General features: G+C 36.8%; 1 protein-coding gene across 2 annotated transcripts in view; it reads left to right on the forward strand.

Annotated features, from left to right (window-relative positions):
* Window positions 1–18,165, forward strand: part of NUP35 (nucleoporin 35) — a 49,907-nt gene that overhangs the window by 28,540 nt on the left and 3,202 nt on the right. For both annotated transcript variants that reach the window (XM_001369094.3, XM_007494480.3), the window contains exons 5-6: window positions 14,350–14,485; window positions 16,988–17,057. In XM_001369094.3, the coding sequence (XP_001369131.1) occupies window positions 14,350–14,485; window positions 16,988–17,057 (206 nt within the window). The remainder of the gene's footprint in view (window positions 1–14,349; window positions 14,486–16,987; window positions 17,058–18,165) is intronic.

Here is an 18,165-nt window from a genome sequence, read left to right on the forward strand (position 1 = left end):
TGTACATGCAAGAAAATATAATAATAAAAGAGCTTTAAAAATTTCAAAAATATAGCTCATAATCATTGACACTCTGTGTCAGCTAAGAAAATATAGAATATAAGCTTTCTCACCAAAAATGAGATCCATTTCCTCTACATATCTGGCCATGATCACTGTGAGTATAAGGCAAATGAATTTTACAAGGTAACAGTTTTCATTTTTAAAGAACAGTATTATAAATATGTGGTATCAATATCCCCAAAATTCTCAATAGCCTAATTAATTACAATAGCAAACAAACACACATTCATATTTCACATAAGTTGCTGCATGGCTTTTTTAAAACCTATGAATTGATGGATATTTGTCAAAAGTTTTTACAAACGTAGCAATCTTTCAACCTTTGTAATAAACATATTTTTAAACAAAGTAAAACTCATCTTGGGTTAAGAACATCATGAAGAAATATCATTCTGGTGGAAGTAAAATAATGAGCTGAAGAGTATAAATGAGAGATGCTCCTTTTTTGGAGGCTTTTTTAGGGGTACAAATGCCCTGAGATTAACTGCCCCAACTTCCATTCACATATTTAGAAATGTGGGAAGGTTGGGGGTTATAAAATGTATTTCATTTCAGCTGGAATTGGCCTTACATCTCATGTCAGGGGCAGGCAATAATGACCAGAGATTGTAAAAAAAAAATTACAAAAATCATGTTTAAAAAACCCTTAAAATCAGTTGAGATATTTAGCACATTAAATTTTCCAAAGGTTGTTATAGCAATTGTAACCAGTTCTGATGAAGTTCATCTATCCTCTATGTGACAATTTACAAAGGCAAAAATTAGAAAGGCTGTTTTTTTTTTTCATATATGGGCTTAGTTACAATATTTTTTGTTTACTGTAGTTATAGGGGAAAAGCAACAGAATTTTAAGTCGGTACATTAAAATGAACAGTGTAACAGAATAATATTGAATCCAGTAATATACGAACTTAAAATCACAAAGTTATATCTTAAAACAAAACAATCAGGAAAATGCAATAGAAATACAGAGATTTTTATAATCATTGGAGTCTGAAATGCCTTAAAAATATAGCCTCCAGTCTCTTTGAAGTTCCTTGGGTTCTTATCCATTTAAATGTCTATTGTCAGAAGGCAGAGTGGTAAGGGCTAAGCAGTGGGGGTTAAGGGACCCATCCAGGGCCCCACAGCTGGAGAGTATCTAAGGCCAGATTTAACCCAGGACCGCATGTCTTTAGGGCTTGCTCTCAGTTCGCTGAGCCACCTATTTGCCCCATTAAAGTTGAATCTTTGGGCTGAATCTTTCTTCTAGCCTGCAGGTGAAATCAATAAAATTACCAGAACAGTCAAAAGGTATCCTTTTAAATAGCCCATTGCTTTTAAGTTCCTGTTTGGAAAAACCTTTCTTCTTTTCCTCTCCCTTTTCTCTCTACCCTCCTACACCCCGATCCGCCCACATGGAGCCAATACCCCTGCTACCAGCTGGTGGAAATGAGTCCTGAGCTAACTACTCCAAGGATCTGGGTTGAACAGGGACCGGGTAAGCTAGAGAGAGCACCGGGGTAGGCCAGGAACGCAGGCAAGCAGGGCCGGGAGCTGGAGCACCAGGTGAGAGGCCAGGAGCAGGAGCCAGAGCAGGCCGCTGGGGTGGGCAGGGCCAGGACCAAGTGAGGACAGAGAGAGGTCAGGATCAGTAGCAGGAAAAACAGGCAGGCAGAACGAAGCAGCCAGGGGCCAGGTGGGCGGCAAGCGTAACAGGTCTGGAGTGAGCCTGTGAGCTATCTAATGGCTGGAATGAGCAACAGCTTTGTGAGGGTAAAAAGCCTCGGCCAGAGAAATGTGGATCAAAAAAATTTCTAGGCACTAGCTATTAAAGCTGAACTAAAGATCAGAAAAGAATCAGAAGATTGAGATATTTTGTTTTCCCGAAGTGGTAAGCCAACTGTGTAAAGATTAAAATTTAGGGGAGACTGAGGCAAGATAGAAATTAGTTTCTCTCTGCAAGGAGTATTATATTTTTATTGAGGTTTATTAAAGGTTAAGGATTAAAGAAAATACAGAATAAAAAAGCACATGTCTAGGCCAGAGAGTCCCAGACAAGATAACCTCACATCATGAAAGAGACGCGTCTGCTCCAAAACGGAAGTCGAAAAAAGGCCGGGCCTATTCACAACCGGGTTTAAATACCCTATCTCGCTCTCGGCCCAGGTGAGAATTCAGTGAGATTAGAGGGCATTCTGGGGAAGTGGAGCAAGGATTTCTGGGGATTGAAGTCCTGGATTTGAGTCTATTTTTACAAAGGTAAAGGAGAAAAGAATCAGTCTAAACTCCGAGAGAGCTCAGTTAAGATGCCTCACCTGAACTAGGTCTGCTACTCGGCTTCTCCCAATATAGTATCAAGGAAAACTCACTGCTAAAATGGACAATAGCTGCCGCTACGCCAAGATGCCAAGACACTGTTATATTTAAAATGGTGGGAAGCCATAAACTCCATAAACTGTGGCAGTTAAAAGAGTTAAGGGTATAAACTGTAAGAGTTAAAATAGTTAAAGATATAAATTATAGTAGATATAAGAGTAGGTGAGTAAATTTGTGACCGCAGAAAATATATTTCACTACAGTGTCTTGGTTTTTTAATCAAATATAAGGTGGTCACCAGGGAATATATTCCCAATCATGAATATGCCCGAGTCAACTGGGTTTTATAGAGAATTTAATAATACAATGAGTAGTCAAAGAAAGAGAGAGAGAGAGAAAAAGTATAAGTATGAAGGGCCTTAAGCCAACATGGCCTAGACCTGAGTTTTAAGAGAGAGAGATCAGTCAGTCAGTCTTTTATCACTCACCACAAGGTGTGTCTAAGCAAGGATTCTAGTGACACCAGGCCAGCTCCATTTCAGCTGATTACACCAGAGAGAGTTCCAGCCAGAGTCCTCCTCAAAGAGAGATCCAGCCAGAGACTGTTTCAAAGGACCTCTCTCCAGAGCCTCCAGAGGGACAGAGTCCCCTCAGAGGAGCTCCAGCGAGACCTCCGTAGAGATTGTCCTCCAAGAGCTTCCCTTCTCCAGAGCCTCTCTCAAGAGATTCTTCCCAAGCGATCCTCATAAGAGATTTCTCCAAAAGGATTCCTTTCAAGAGATTCTGCTTTTTCTTATATAGGGGGTTTTCTCCTATGTCACCTCCCCTAAGTCCTTACATCTACCAATCACAGTAGACATTTTCCAAAGGACAACCCATTCTAAAAACACTGCTGGGTCGACTAATCCCCTCAGTATGTCTGAACCAGAGAAAACACAGCTGAGTTGACTAATCCCCTCAAGAGAAAACCTCTAAGTAAGTTTGAGCCTCTTTGCTCCTGGCAAGTTTACAAGTTGCCTGACCTTTAATAGGTACTTAGCACCCCTTTGTATCAATTCTAAAAACAGGCATGGCTCAAAGAACTCCTTGCCTCATTAAAAGTATGGTTTTAAGTACTTTCATTGTTTAGCAAGGAGTTTTCTCCCCTAAAGCAGTCTTAAGTACAGTGGAGTAGAGGTCCTCCCATTTCTGATCCTGGCGAGTTCTCACAGTCAAACTGGGGAATGTTCCTAGTAGGGAATTGTTCCAATTGAGAATTCCCCGATGGGGAAATTTTTAACATTCACAAGTCTGAGAAATTTCAAGATTTATAACACTCAGCAAGCTGCCAGCCACAGTCACTTTTCTGCCGCAAAAGAGGCCGGAGAGAGGAAGTGACACGAAATATATAGATGGTTTTACATCACTTTTCTGCATCTCACATGTACCAATGGTAGCTTAAGCTTGACTTAGGACAGCCCAGGGGTCTGTCAGTTGTTTCTGAGTTGTCCTTTGCTAGCACATGTCTGTTATAGGCCATCCTCCTAAATACTTAATCCTTAAGAATGGGTGTAGACATTCCTGTTTTTGTTAGACTAAATAGGGTGGAGAAATCTAAAGTTCACAGGTCACATAGCTAGGAAGTGTCTGAGACTAGATTTGAACCCAGGACCTCTAATCTCTAGTCTTGGCTCTCAGTCCACTGAGCCACCCAACTGCCTCCACAAAGACTTTTTAACCATATTACAAATACACAGTAATATAGGAGCTTAAAATTTAGAACTGAAAGGACCTCAGAGGTAATCTAGTTTAACTCTCATGAGGAAACTGAAACCTCAAGAGGTCAAAGGACTATTCAAGGTTCACACAGGTAATAAATAGTTCCAAGGCAAAAGAGTGGCAAGGGATAGGTAATTAGGGTTAAGTGACTTGTCCAGGGTCACATAGCTAGGAAGTATCAAGCCAGATTGAAACCCTGGACTTTCTTTAAATCTGACTCTACTTAACTACCTGGATGCTCTACTAGCTAGCTTTTTAATTTTTCTCTCTTAATACTGCATCTCTCAGCTCTTGGCATTTTCTCAGGTGGCAATGCCTCTCATGTTTTTCCTCATGTTTTCCTCCTGGCTTTCTTGGCTTCCTTTAAGCCCCTCTCTAAACTAAAATAACATTTTCTACAGAAAGGTTTTCAACCTCTGAATTCTAATGCCTTCCCTTCTTGAATCATTTCCTATTTATTGAATATGAAAATATATATAGTTTGTTTGTACTTGTTTGCTTGTTTTCTCCCCAATTAAATAGTGAGCTCCTTGAAGGCAAGAACTGTCTTTTCATCTTTTTGTATCTAACTTTTAGCATAATTCCTGGCACATAGCAGATGCCTAATAAATGCTTTTTTGACTACTTTACTCTTAGAGTGCTAATTTTGAAGTAATCAATCTTCTATTTCAATTGAATTTTTTAAAAATTAAAAACCCTTACCTTCTGTCTTGGAATCAATACTGTAATCATTCCAAGGCAGAAGAGTGGTAAGGGCTAGGCAATGGGGGTTAAGTGACTTGCCCAGGGTCACACACCTGGGAAGTGTCTGAGGCTAGATTTGAACCTAGGACCTCCCGTCTCTAGGCCTGGCTCTCAATCCACTGAGCCACCCAGTTGCCCCTCAATTGAATTTTTAGAAGTATTTTCATGAATTGGTCCTTTGCCTTTTACTTTAGTTTGATCTTGTGAAGGGTGAAGTTATGATTTATCAAGAGATATTACTGTCCCAATTTAATGTGGTTTCATAAATAGGTATGCTTAATTTCAGCTTTTATAAAGCATAGCATATGTACCAGGAAGTCTGATTGAAAGGATGTAGAATCAGTGAAGCAATTAAACATTCTTTTAAAAAGGCAATTATGTTAAAGTTATGTAAATGGTTTTAGATTATGTATAAGCAATTATATTTTTCAGAGTAGTTGACAGGGCAATAATAAGACTGCTTGTTCATTTGAACTTTTGAGTTTGATATATTTTTTTAAATGGTCCTCTTAACTTTGAGCCTTTGACTTCTTAAGGGTCATTACAAAACATAGTACAGGTAAATTTTTTTTTAATATTTAGTACTTGGATATTTTAATTGACTTTAGAGTAAAATGCTTTTCTTGTTTTCTATAAATTAAAGGCATGACTTGTAGGGACTTTTGTTTTATGTATATTTTTCATTTAAATTTTTTATACTCAATATCATAATTATTTAAATGAATGTCAATAAATCAAAGAAATTATTTAAGATTAGAGAATTACAGAACTTGATGGTTTGAAGAGACCTCAAAAGTCACTTGGTTCCAAACCTTGCCTGAAAAAAAAATCTTCATTATAATATATCCATTCAGTTCCATTTAGTGAATATATCCATTATATCCATATATATATATATATATATCATTATAATATATCCATTCAGTGAATATCCATTCACCTAATCTTTGTTTGAAGATCTCCATTGAGAAGGAACATACTACATTTCAAGGCAGATCATTACATTTTTGGGTAGCCATGTTATTTTATTTTTATTTATTTATTTTGATAACAGACTTAAATTTTTCTCCCTTGTAACTTTTAACCTAGTATTCCTAGTTTCGCCTTCTTAGGCTCAGCAAAATAAGACTCATTTATGCTTATATGTGGCATACTTTCAGATACTTGAAGACTGCTATCATCCCCCCTCATCTTTTTCAGAGTGAATAATCAGCAAGCATTTATTATGTAACTAGTGCTCTGTCAGGCACTGGGCTGGAAATATGAATATAAAGAATGAAACAGTTTCTGTTCCCAAGGAGTTTACAGGATATACAAGTACACATGTGACTATAAAAAGAATAAATTAAAATAAATTCAAGGTGGTTTAAAAGGGAAGGTAGTAGCAGCTGTGGGGATCAGCAAAGTCTTCATGTAGTAAATGATCCTTAAGGTGCATGTTAAAGGAAGAGAGGAATTCTGTGAGACAGGGGTGAAGAAATATGGTACATTCTTGGCATTAGAGAAAGTTCATTCAAAAAACCTTTTAAACAAAAAGTTCATTCAAAAGCATAGAGATAGGCAATAATATGAGAAACAAAAAAACTAGATCAGAGGGTATTGGGGTGGGTGGACACATTAGGAAAAGTAATGTATAATGATGAAAAGATTGGGATTAGGTCATTCAAAATTAAACAGAAATTTATATTTAATTCTAATGGTAATAGAAAGGCATTGGAGTTTATTGGGTAGAGGACTGACATGATTAGATTTATACTTGGGGAAAATCACTTTGTTAAGTAACTCTTTGTAATTTGGGGGAGAGTAGGGAGAGATTGGAAGCGAGCAGGCCATTGTAATAATTTATGTGAGGTGATGAAATCCTGAACTAAGGTGATAGCTGTATGATTAATGAGAAGGGGTGGAATGAAGAAGTATTGTGGACATAAAATGCCATAATTGGCAGCCAATTGGATATATGAAAAGAGGGAGACTTAGTAGATGATAATGCCACAATTTTAAATCTAGGAGTTTGGAAGAATGGTTTTGTATTTAGTGGAAATAGAAAAGTTTGGAAAAGAAGAGGTTTGGTGGGGAAAGATGATTAGTTTAGTTTTGAACTTGTTGAGTTTAATATGTCTTTAGGACATCCATTTTGAAATATTTAGTTGTTGATGAAGGGACTGAAACTCTAGGGAGAGAGAATGAAGCTTTTTATATAAATCTGGGAGTTATCTGCAAAGTCAAGATAAATCCTTGGGACTGCCACCCATATGGAAGAGTTAGAAAAGTGATAGGAGTAAATCCAGAGTTGGGGCTTCCCATTAGGATAAGAGATTCAAGAGTAGAGAAGAGTGTAGAATTAAATAACTCTCAGAAATCCTCTCAGAACAAGGCATAGTTGACAAAGTATTAAGAGATTCCCAGTAATAGTGAGGATAAAAAAATAGGTTTGGGAATGATAAAGCACAAGAAAAAAATGAAATGTTAGGAAGGTGGGATTGGTTCAAGGAATTTCAGAGTTCTTGATCATAGAAGTGTAGTACTTTTTGGTTTTGGCAAGATCAGAATGTGACTCTGCCTTTGTTTAGGTAGGATCCAGTAGAGGTAAAATTTTTGCTTTAGTAAAAGCAAAGCAAAATTTTTATGTAATTTGAATTGATATGAGGGTCTAGGAATGGGGGAGGGAAGGAGGAAGGCAAGAATGGGTTCTTGTTCCCATGGAGGGAGGTTGGCCCAACATATGGTTCAAGAGGCTGGAGACAGAGAAGTGAATGCAGGAGGAGAAACACTTTGGGACCAGCCACTTAGAGGTAGACATGTGTAAGCAAAATATGGACACAAGTAGGAGGGATAAGACCACAGACCAGAGAAGGCAGGCAACATGGGTCTGAGGACAGAAGAAAGTTCCCAAACAGGGATAGAAGGAAGATAGGAGTGGGGTAGCAGTCTCTTTTCTCTGCACCTGAGGTCTCCTGTCAAGCACCCAGTCAGGCAGTGGCAGTCTCTTAGTGTGTGTCTATCTTGTGCCTTTATCACGGAGGATTTTTTGTTTTTCATTGGGGGGTGGGTAAGAGGCCATAGAGAACTTAACAGAGGAGGAGGAATGGAAAGAGAGAAAACAGTAAAGTTACAATTAGTATTTTTTTGGAATGCCTATTTCTTTCAGAATTCTTTACATAAAAAGTTGAACTTGCAAAATATGAATTTACATAAGGGGAGATTGCATATAGGAATTGGATAGACTAAAGAATTGGGAGATTAAGGTATTTTAGGGAACTTGATGAATGTTGAAATCACTTCATATATACATGGGGGTGAGGGTAGAAAGATAGCCAGAAACTGAACATGACTGAGAAAGGAAAGAAATATGTCTTGGGAGGGCAGAAGAGAATATCCACTTGGATCTAGATCCATACCATGCTGGAGACCTCTTCCTCCCCCCTACCCCCCTCCAACCCAAGGGCTGTTGGGCAGAGGGGAGGTTGAAGAGAGGAATGTCCTCAGGAGAGGGGGAGGGAACAGCTCTGCCCCAATCTCTCTAGCTTTCTACTAAGGAACTCTGGCGGGTGACTACAGGTGTGCCTACAGAGAGAACTTTGTGTGCCCTTTTTGGCATGGGTACCATGGGTTCACCATCATGAATCTAGCTGAATAATGAATTTGGTTATAGTAAACTTTAAAGAACAGGCTGCTTCTTCATGATGGTAATAATGGAAGACTGTAAGTACACAGGATGTATGGGGTGTTCAGAGAGGACTAGCACCTCTGGTGTCAGGGTTTGCTGGGCTTTTTCAGGACTATTCATCCACCTTTGGTGTTTTCCTGTTACTCAACTCTCAAGTTTGTCCCCAAGAAGCTATCTCATGTGCAGTGGCCCCACTCTGGTAAACTATCTGGCAGACAGGCTAAACTAGGTTGAGAGTAACTAATAGGCCTCAAACCTATCAGTGACTAGGGGAATGTCTACTCCAAGCATATGAAGACTTCTCTCAGTAGAATGTGTATGTGAGGATAGTTTATTCTAAAAGCCTTTAAGGCAGCCAAACCAGGTGCTGTGGAGTTCTTTGAGCTTGGGCAGGCATCAAAGGCACATTGCATTCCCAGGCCATTTCAGATTAACCTGATTTTGTCTTGATCCTGGACTTTGATGACTCTGGAAGTCAGAGTGAGGCAACATTACCTCATCTGAATGGAGGAAGTCAAGACATAATTGGTCCTTTTTGAAATGAAGGATGAGCAAGTGACAATGAAGAGGAAAGAGTATGAGGACTCTACCTTTAGGGTCAATGTGTTTTAGGAGTAAGAGAGAAAGTTTAACCTGTCTTGGAAAGCAAGAAATATCTGGAATGTCAGGTCACCAGGAAACAGGCAGGTCTCAATAAGAATTAGAGAGGAGATTAAGAGGAAGAGAACTAAAACAAATGGAACTTGGTTAAGTATGGGACAGTAATTCCAGAGTCACAATATCTAGGGGTTGGGTACATATGAGCAAGATATAAGGGAAGAAAGATTAGGTGGACGGGGAGGAAAGAGCAAGAAGCAGGAGTTGAAGTTGCTTTTCTATAATCTAGTCATTATGACAGGGAAGAGAAACTTAAGAATTGGCTAACTTTTCTGGAGTTCATGTAAGCAGAGTATTGTGAATATGGAAAGATCTCCATGGAAGGAAGGTGAATAGAATGTTAATCTGGTCTTGATGCCTTCAGTAGAAAGCTTAGTTTTTGGTAGTAAGGAGTGATTGAATATACCCTTAAGACAGGAGCAGCTCCAGGGAACTGATCTTGAACCATTAATGACCATTCTTTGGGAGCCAACATTGAACCATTGATAATCATTCTTTGAATCTGGCCATTCAACTAGTTTCAAATGCATCTACTTATACTGTTGTCCAGCCCACATCTCTCTTTGCTCTAATGAGAAGAGATATGTTACTTTGCTAACACCAAAGTAAATGATATTTACAGCATTTCCCAATCTTCCACTTTTAAAATGAGGAATTAAGGTTCTTATCATTGATATTGTTGTTTAGGGGGTGGTATTTTATTGATTTTTTTTCTTTTAAAAAAATAATCTTTCTTTCCAATAACATCTATCTCCAGTACAGTTAAGCAAAACAAATCAGCACAATGACCATATCTGAAAATGTATACCTTATTCTGTACCCATCAAATGTCTTTTTCTTAATGAAGCTAGCTGGCTTTTTATGATCATGCTTCCTTTGTTATATTCTCACTAGCCCATCTCTTTAATAATCAGTTTTGGAATTTTGTAAGGAAGTAAAGTCAATCTTTCTGGTCTATAGTTTGCAGATGATATTTGATAAGATACTTCCTCCCTTTAGTTCTTGACTTCTCTGTAATTTAAATGATTTGCCCATGGTCACATTTAGACTTTGAACCCAGCTATTCCTGATTCCATGTTATCTATGCCATGTTATTTCTTGTTTAAATTAAGATGTATAGTTAATGATATCTAGGATCCAGGACACTTTCACAAAATCAGTTCACTTAAATAATACTTTCCCAAAGTAGTATTACTCAAATTTATTTTGAAGCAGTTTATTTTATGACAATTGAAATAATTTGTTCATTGTAGGTGGGAACTCTTGATATGTTTATAACATTAGTACTCAGAATTCTTTTGTATCCTGATATCATTGCTTATTCATTAATAAATTTGTGTAGAAAGATTTGGAGCAGTTTCAGGAAAAACATGACTTGTAAGAGAATTCAACATTCGTTATTTGCACTTTATATGCTAGATCAGTGATGGTGAGATGAGAAAACTCAGGTAAGCAAGTTATTTGTCCAGTGACAGACCTAGGTCTTCTGACTCCAGATGTAACTTTTTTTGCAGTACACCTTACTTGAGGTTTGAGAGTAGTTCTATTGGGGTCTAAGTTTTGTGTTTTAATCATAATTTAACTTCAGTTCTTCAAAGCTTTTTTTTTTTTTTTGAGACTTAAAAGATTTCTACAGAAGAGGTAAAATTGGCCAATTATAGGTATGCTTTAGCACACTCAAGGTGGAAGATTTATAGTTTTAATTTTAGATTCTTGCGGCAATAGGAAAGGGACAAAAACATCCATTTCACAGGTCACTGGAGGGACAAATAAAATACTCTTTGGGCAGCTAGGTGACACAGTAGATAGAACTTTGGGTCTGGAGTTAGGAAGACCTGAGTGCAAATGTAGTCTCAGGCATTAATAGTTGTGTGACCCTGGACAAATCTTAACTGTATTTGCCTCCATTTTCTCATCTATCAAAATGAGTTGGAGAATGAAATGGCAAACCACTCCCAATATTTTTGCTAAGAAAACTCCAAGAGAAGTCATGGGCACAAATGAAAACTACTTAACAAAATAAGATACTCTTTGGGCCATAACTGGAGGAGCAAGTGGAATTCTTTGAGAGATGTTCTTTGGACTTGGAACCTAGGTTCTTCTCAAGCATAGTTCAGTGTGAATAATTGTGGTTTCTTTCACTTATAACAGGGCATCTCAGGTATATGGGTAAGATTCAGGGTTTATACAGAAGGGCCCATGGTCTCTAATAGGTGTAGGGTTTTCTACTTTGATAGTCTGGGAAGTTCTGTTTTGTGAGGTTGCATGGAATATAGGAAATTTCAGGTATAGGAGACTCCAGAAAAGGGAGATGGCACTATAGGCAGGAGCAATGAATTTATTTAGAACAGAAGCAGCTTGTTGCAAAAATGGCTAGGTCCAAATCATAAATCCATAGAGATTTTTTGGATTAAGTCATTATCACAATATTTGTTCTTTTCTTTAATTTTTTAAGAGTACCTTGAACTCCAGACATCTAGAAACTGAAATAATTTTTTTTCTAATCCTGCTATATTTCCTGATTTTACTAATTTTACTAATTTACAGTAGTACTCCCCATCTTTTAGTAACTCATGTCTATCTTTGAAATCATCTCAGTTATTTACAGAATTCTGCTCATTCTTCCCTACTCAATGTGACTCACATTTGTTTCCCTTGTTGCTAATGCCATAGTAACTTTCTAATTCTGATACTGATGACTTCTTTCTTGGGCTTTCCATGTCCTGTCTCCTTCCATGAGTTTATGCTGTATGTCACTGGTAGAAGCAACATTTCTTAATGTACAGGTCTTGATCATAGTATTTCCCAAGTTGGAATGAATCTGAGAAGTCATCTAGTTCAACCTTTGCCTGCAAAAGAATGCTATCTACAACATACCAGCCAAAAGGGGTATATTTGCCTTTATACCTCATGTCTGAGTATCAGAGAGAGGGAACTCACAGCTTTTCAAAATAGTATATTTCACATTTAGAGAAGTTGAATTGTCAAGGTTTTTTCTTAACACCTAATTTTAATCCTTTTCAACTGCCATCTATTGCTTCTATTTCTTTTCGGTCAAGCAGAATTCAGCTTCTGTATACAAGTCCATAAAATTCTTGACATCATCATCACTCTTTTTTTCTCAGGGGAATTCAGTGATGAAATCACATTGCCTTTTGAACATAGGTCCTATTCCTTAACCTGACATTCAAAGCCCTACACTGATTCCATTTCGCCTTTCTCTCCTTATTTATTATTATCTCTTTTCCTCTCTCATATTCCCTTTTAGTCAAATGGAAGTTTTCACAATCTTTATGAAAATCCTTTCACATTCCTGTGCATTTTGCCTATGTGATTTTTGCCTGTTGACCTACCTAATCCTCAAAACCAAACTTAAATTATATATTTTTTATGGAATCTTCCCTGATGCTCTAGAACCAGTACTGGATTCAGAATCAAAGAGCCAAGATCCAAATTCTAGGTCTGCTACTTATTCTTGTGTGACCTTGGGCAAATCATTTAAGCTTTCTGGACCTGTTTTCCTTTTCTGTAAAATGTAAGAGTAGAACTAAGTGACTGAATTCTGTTCTACCTCTAAATTCTTTGATCCTACCTAGAAATGATCTCCACTTCACTGGATCTCGTAGCACTTTGTATTTTTCTTATGCATTTATTATGTTTATTTGCGTGTATTATCCTTTCTATTGTAATGGAGGGGTTGATTGGATGGTATTAATGAGAGAGAGAGAGAGAGAGAGAGAGAGAGAGAGAGAGAGAGAGAGAGAGAGAGAGAGTGAAACCCCTCCAGTTGAAGGCAAGGTATATGAGAAGTGGATGTTGTTTTCCTCCGGGAGGCAGAAGGAGGGGGGGGGGGGGGAGATATATTTGTTCCCTCCTACAGTCCTCTTCAGAAATGTCTCCTCACTAAACCTGCCCTTTCCCTTTCTTCTAATAACTGTGATTTGAAATATTCTTCTTCCCTAGTAGAAAAGAGAAATCAGCCTCTCTCCCCCCAGCTAAGGCAGTGTTCTTCACTCACACTAGAGTCTGGATAGTAGATAACAGTCTTTATTCTAATAATTAAATGAGTCAGGATTAAACAGGAAAATGGCTACAGGGTTTCAGGGTCTAGTGGGAAGAGATGAAAGGGGGTCCCTGCCTAACTAAGTTTCCTTTCCCTTCCTCTCAGAGGTTCAGGTTGAGTGAACCCTGGTCTTATCACAGTTGAGCAATGTCCAGACCCAGGATATCGCAGGGGTGTGACAGATCTTGAAAACTGCTTCTTGCTTCTTTTCAGTTTTCCTGCCACCTCTCTTGGGGGATCTTTGAGGGGATGATAGTTGGGTTCAAATAGGGATCAAGTTCAGTGCTCAGGAGCTAGTTTCCAACCAGACCAGGTCCTTTGTCTTCTCAAGACTGAGAGAGCCAACTGTTTCCCTCCTAGAATCTCCTCTTCAGGATTCTAAGCCCCTTTCCCCATCCCCTGCTATGGATGGAAACCTTTGCAGTTCTTCCAGTCTCTGTTAAATTAAGTCTCTGGATCTTTCCTCTATCACACTATATTGTAATCTTGTTTAGAGCAGGTACCGTGTCTTATTTTTCTTTGTATATCTCATTGACTTTCAAGGAGTGAGCTCTTGCTCAAATACTTGTGTGTAGCACTGCATAGGAGTTAAACAAATTTGTTTTAAATCTATAATAGCCAGCCCTCATATTTGGGAGCCAGGTGGATTTTTTGTTGTCCCTGTCCATTGTTTTTCCATCCTTTTGAGTACATGCAGAGAACAGAGCTTTGACCCTGAACTGGAATAGGTACAATGATGGCTGAGAAGCTTTAGAATCTTCTGATAAGGAATAATTGCTGCCTAAATCTATTTGTACTCTTTAGTACTTCTGACTTTTAGAGGGTAGTAAAAATGGAGGTAATTAAGAAAGGCTTCTTGGAGAATATATTAGCAAAAATAAAAGTATTCTGAAATAACATAAAAATTTTCTTTAACCATTTGTTCTCTAATAGTTTTAAAGTTTTAATTATTAAGTTATGTTATTTTTGGTCAAAGTGTTCTGTCTTTTTGTAAATTTTTAATAATTTTATGTACTGTTTTTCATTTAAAACACTGTTAGATTTCAAATAATGAGTTAATTACATTGGAAGATAAATTATCTTTTAATAATATGTCCAGGAGTGTTCAGTCCAGCAAATATTGGTCAGCCACGAAAGACTACTCTGTCTCCTGCTCAGTTGGATCCCTTTTATACTCAAGGAGAGTCTCTGACTTCAGATGATCATCTTGATGACACTTGGGTAACTGTATTTGGGTAAGTGAATTTCATCATTTGGCTCTCTGCCTTAAGCTTTTTTGGAGCAAAGAACTATACTACTTCTTCCTTTTTTTCCTGTCTTTAAAAGGTTCAACAATTAATATAATTTATTAGTGAAATATGTAACCTTATCTTAGAGTGGAGGAAAAAGTATCAATTTTCTCCTCACCTCTAAATATTTATTAAAATTTTGAAATGACTATTGTTTGGTTTCTTACTGTGTCTTATTTACTTTCCCCATCATCTATGATTGATTCAACTCCAAAGAGCCATTTTGCCCACTTTCCAGTAACTGTTGCCCTTCAGTCCATATGTTTTGAAGTGATAAAAGTGGCATCAAAATTACAACATTTATGTAGACATATATACAGTAACACCTTCCTGGCACATTTCTGTAGTTGCCTCATACTAGTTAAAATGGAGGAGTTTTACAGATGTGAGAGAAAATTAGTTGCCAGACTGATAATGAGTAGATATTGGAAAGAATAACATAACACATAATCAGAATCATTTATTTCTCTTAATTTTTTAGGAAGTTCTGGAATTTTCATAATTCAAGTATTATATATGTAATAATTGAGATTAGATTGATTATATTTGAATATATTTTTTAAATCATGAACCGTCAGTCAAAATATTGAAATCTGAATGTCACTTTCTGAACAAAAATCTACTGTTCTGAAGCAGTGTCATTTAACATTATTGTGTCATGAATTACGTAGATTGCTTGAAGCATTTTTGGGAAACATTTTATCATCTCTTAATCATTTTTGATTTGCGATTTCATATTATAGGAGTATCTTATTTCTTTATTTGTCTTGGAATAAAGTGTTCTATATAATGAATTTTTTTTAGATGACTAAACATTTTTAAGTGCCAAAATATTTTATGTTAACTATTTTTGTGGAATTATTTATAATTTTATCTATTTCCTGATTTAACAAATTATACTTAATATTATTTAACTTTTTCTGGGTAATTGGGGATCATTCTTATACTATTTGAATTCAGTGCTGCAATGAAATTATCCTTAAGGTTTCTTGAGATGGATGCATATTTGATCCCAGAATGCTAAGTCTTGTAAATAATTTCTGATTTAAAATTCTTTTTGATGTTTCCATCATTCTCACATTGTTACTTCTTTCTGTTGTCATTGTGGTAAAATAGAAAGAGGCCACAGATTTGATCTCACCTTTGCTACTTAGTAGTCATACAATCATAGGCAAATTATTTAAGTCTCTGGGTCCCAGCTGACTCATTTGTAAAATGAAGATGTTGAATTACATGATAATTAAAGGTTTTTTTTTTCTATAAACAGAGTGACTATTGCATATCCAGCACTTAGTAGGCATTTAATATATGTTTATTGACTAATTGAATGTCTCTCCCACTCCCTTCCCCTTGCTGATTGTTTTTATTATGCTGTGGGCTGGGCCTAATAATGAGGAAGTCTGCAAGAATTGTGTCTAAGAATAAATCGATTTAGAATGAGGTCTTAATTCATGAACTCTGATACGTGGGCTAGTAGAGGGCCCTTTTTGTTTACTTTATGGTCTTCAGCTATTTGCTAAGTATATCACTGAGATAATTTGAAATCAGTGAGCCATGAGTTTACCACAATGGTATTTTTTGTTTTTAAATCCTTACCTTCCATCTTTTAATCAAAACTGTATATTGGCTCCAAGGCAGAAGAGTAGTAAAGACTAGGCAATGGGGGTTAAGTGATTTGCCCAAGGTCACACAGCTGGGAAGTGTCTGAGGCCAGATTTGAACCTAGGACCTCCTGTCTCTAGGCCTGGCTCTCATTCCACTGAGCCACCCAGCTGCCCCCTTACAATGGTATTTTGAAAATCGTAGTTATCAGCTTTTATGTTTTACTACTAAGTACAGTTGCATATGTATTATGTGTATATGTAATACACATATATACATATATTTGTGTGTGTGTATATATATATATATATATATAGATAGATAGATAGATAGATAGATAGATAGATAGATAATTGCATGTATAAATAAAAATGAAATACCCTAGATTGGATATTTCTGAAAAATACCTTGACGAAAAAAAGTTCTATGATTGGTGTAAAACTCACATTGATTTGAATGAATTTTGAATCACTTAAAATAGAAGTAGGACTGGAGTGTTTGGCTTTAATAGAGAATAAAATGCTAGAATTATGGCTTGTGGAGGGGTTCCACTCTAAGGAGGGATGGAGGTATTCTCAAGAGCTTCTCTTGACATTTTTGTATTGCTGTCTCTTCTTACCAAAATGTTGTGAGTTGAAGAGTTATAAATTTACTTAGATTGATGATTTTAGCAATTAGAGCTCTAACTTTTTCAGTTGTTTTTCACACAGATTATTTAGTAAGCTCTTTGAGAATAAAGCCTTTTTATTTTTCTTTAGCTCATAGTAATGACTCAATAAATGCTTTATTGCATGATTATATTTGTGCTATTAATATTGAGTTGAACATGATTTCTGTTTCTTTCAGGTTTCCTCAAGCATCTGCTTCTTATATACTCCTACAGTTTGCACAGTATGGAAACATATTAAAACATGTGGTAAGTTTTTGCAAAAATTTTTTTTTAATGATGGGTAATAAAAGGTGGACAGAATAAAGATGAGTTGTGGATAGGAGAAATCAGATGGGTTGTGTTTTCATATTTCCCCATTTCTTTGGGTTTTTGAAGATATTTTTAATATAAGGTTTTCCTTAGATTCTCAAAAGTTTGAGAGAACACAGCATTATGAGCTCAATTTGAATCCTGAGTCCTGCATTGTGTGACTTTGGGTATATCACTTAAAATTTCTGTGCCTAAGATTCCCATTCTTTGAAATGGGGATAATACTTGCTCTATGTCCTTCTCAGAGGCAATTGCTTTCTGTAAACCCTTAAAGTCCTATATAAACCTCAGGTATTAGGAGGCACTGTGGTACAGTGGATGAAGAGCTGTCCATGGTGTTAAGAGAGACCCAGATTCAAGTCCTACTTTTGATACTTTCAAGTTGTGTGATCCTGGGCAAGTTATTTACTCACCTTTTGATTTTATACTTAATATCATGTATTGGCAGAAGAGTGGTAAGGGGTAGGCAATGGGTGTTATATGACTTGCCCTGGGGGGTGATGGTGCCACATAGCTAGGATGTGTATGAGGCTAGATCTGAACCCAAGACCTCCTGTTTTCAAGCTTAGCTCTATCCACTGAGCCACCTAGCTGCCCCAAGTCATTTACTCTTTTAGATACAATTCTGCATTGATTGAAGGAGTATCCTCATCAGGAATTCCTTATATAAATGAAGTCAAAACTGTTATTGTTGATGGTTATTGCAATAATGCAGGCAAGTAGGTAGGGGGCTTTTAGGAGAATTAGGTATGGATCTGGTGTATACTATGCTTCCTCACAGGAACCCTTAAATGTGTAAGGCTAGTTGAGTTTTTTTGTGGTGTCATATGATTTGTAGAAAATGATCCATTTAACAAATTATGGAAATATATAATATCATTAAAGTGGTATCTTACTGGTACTTCAGAAATATAATCATATAAATGAAATTTAGGAAAAGGCATTTGTTTGCACACTATTACTTAAAATATAGTTTTGTTGTTAGCAGCAATTGCAATTGGACAATTTAAAAATTATTATCCATAATTTTAAAAAATTGTTATTT

Source organism: Monodelphis domestica, chromosome 4 (genome assembly GCF_027887165.1).
Source record: "Monodelphis domestica isolate mMonDom1 chromosome 4, mMonDom1.pri, whole genome shotgun sequence".
Classification (NCBI taxonomy): domain Eukaryota; kingdom Metazoa; phylum Chordata; class Mammalia; order Didelphimorphia; family Didelphidae; genus Monodelphis; species Monodelphis domestica.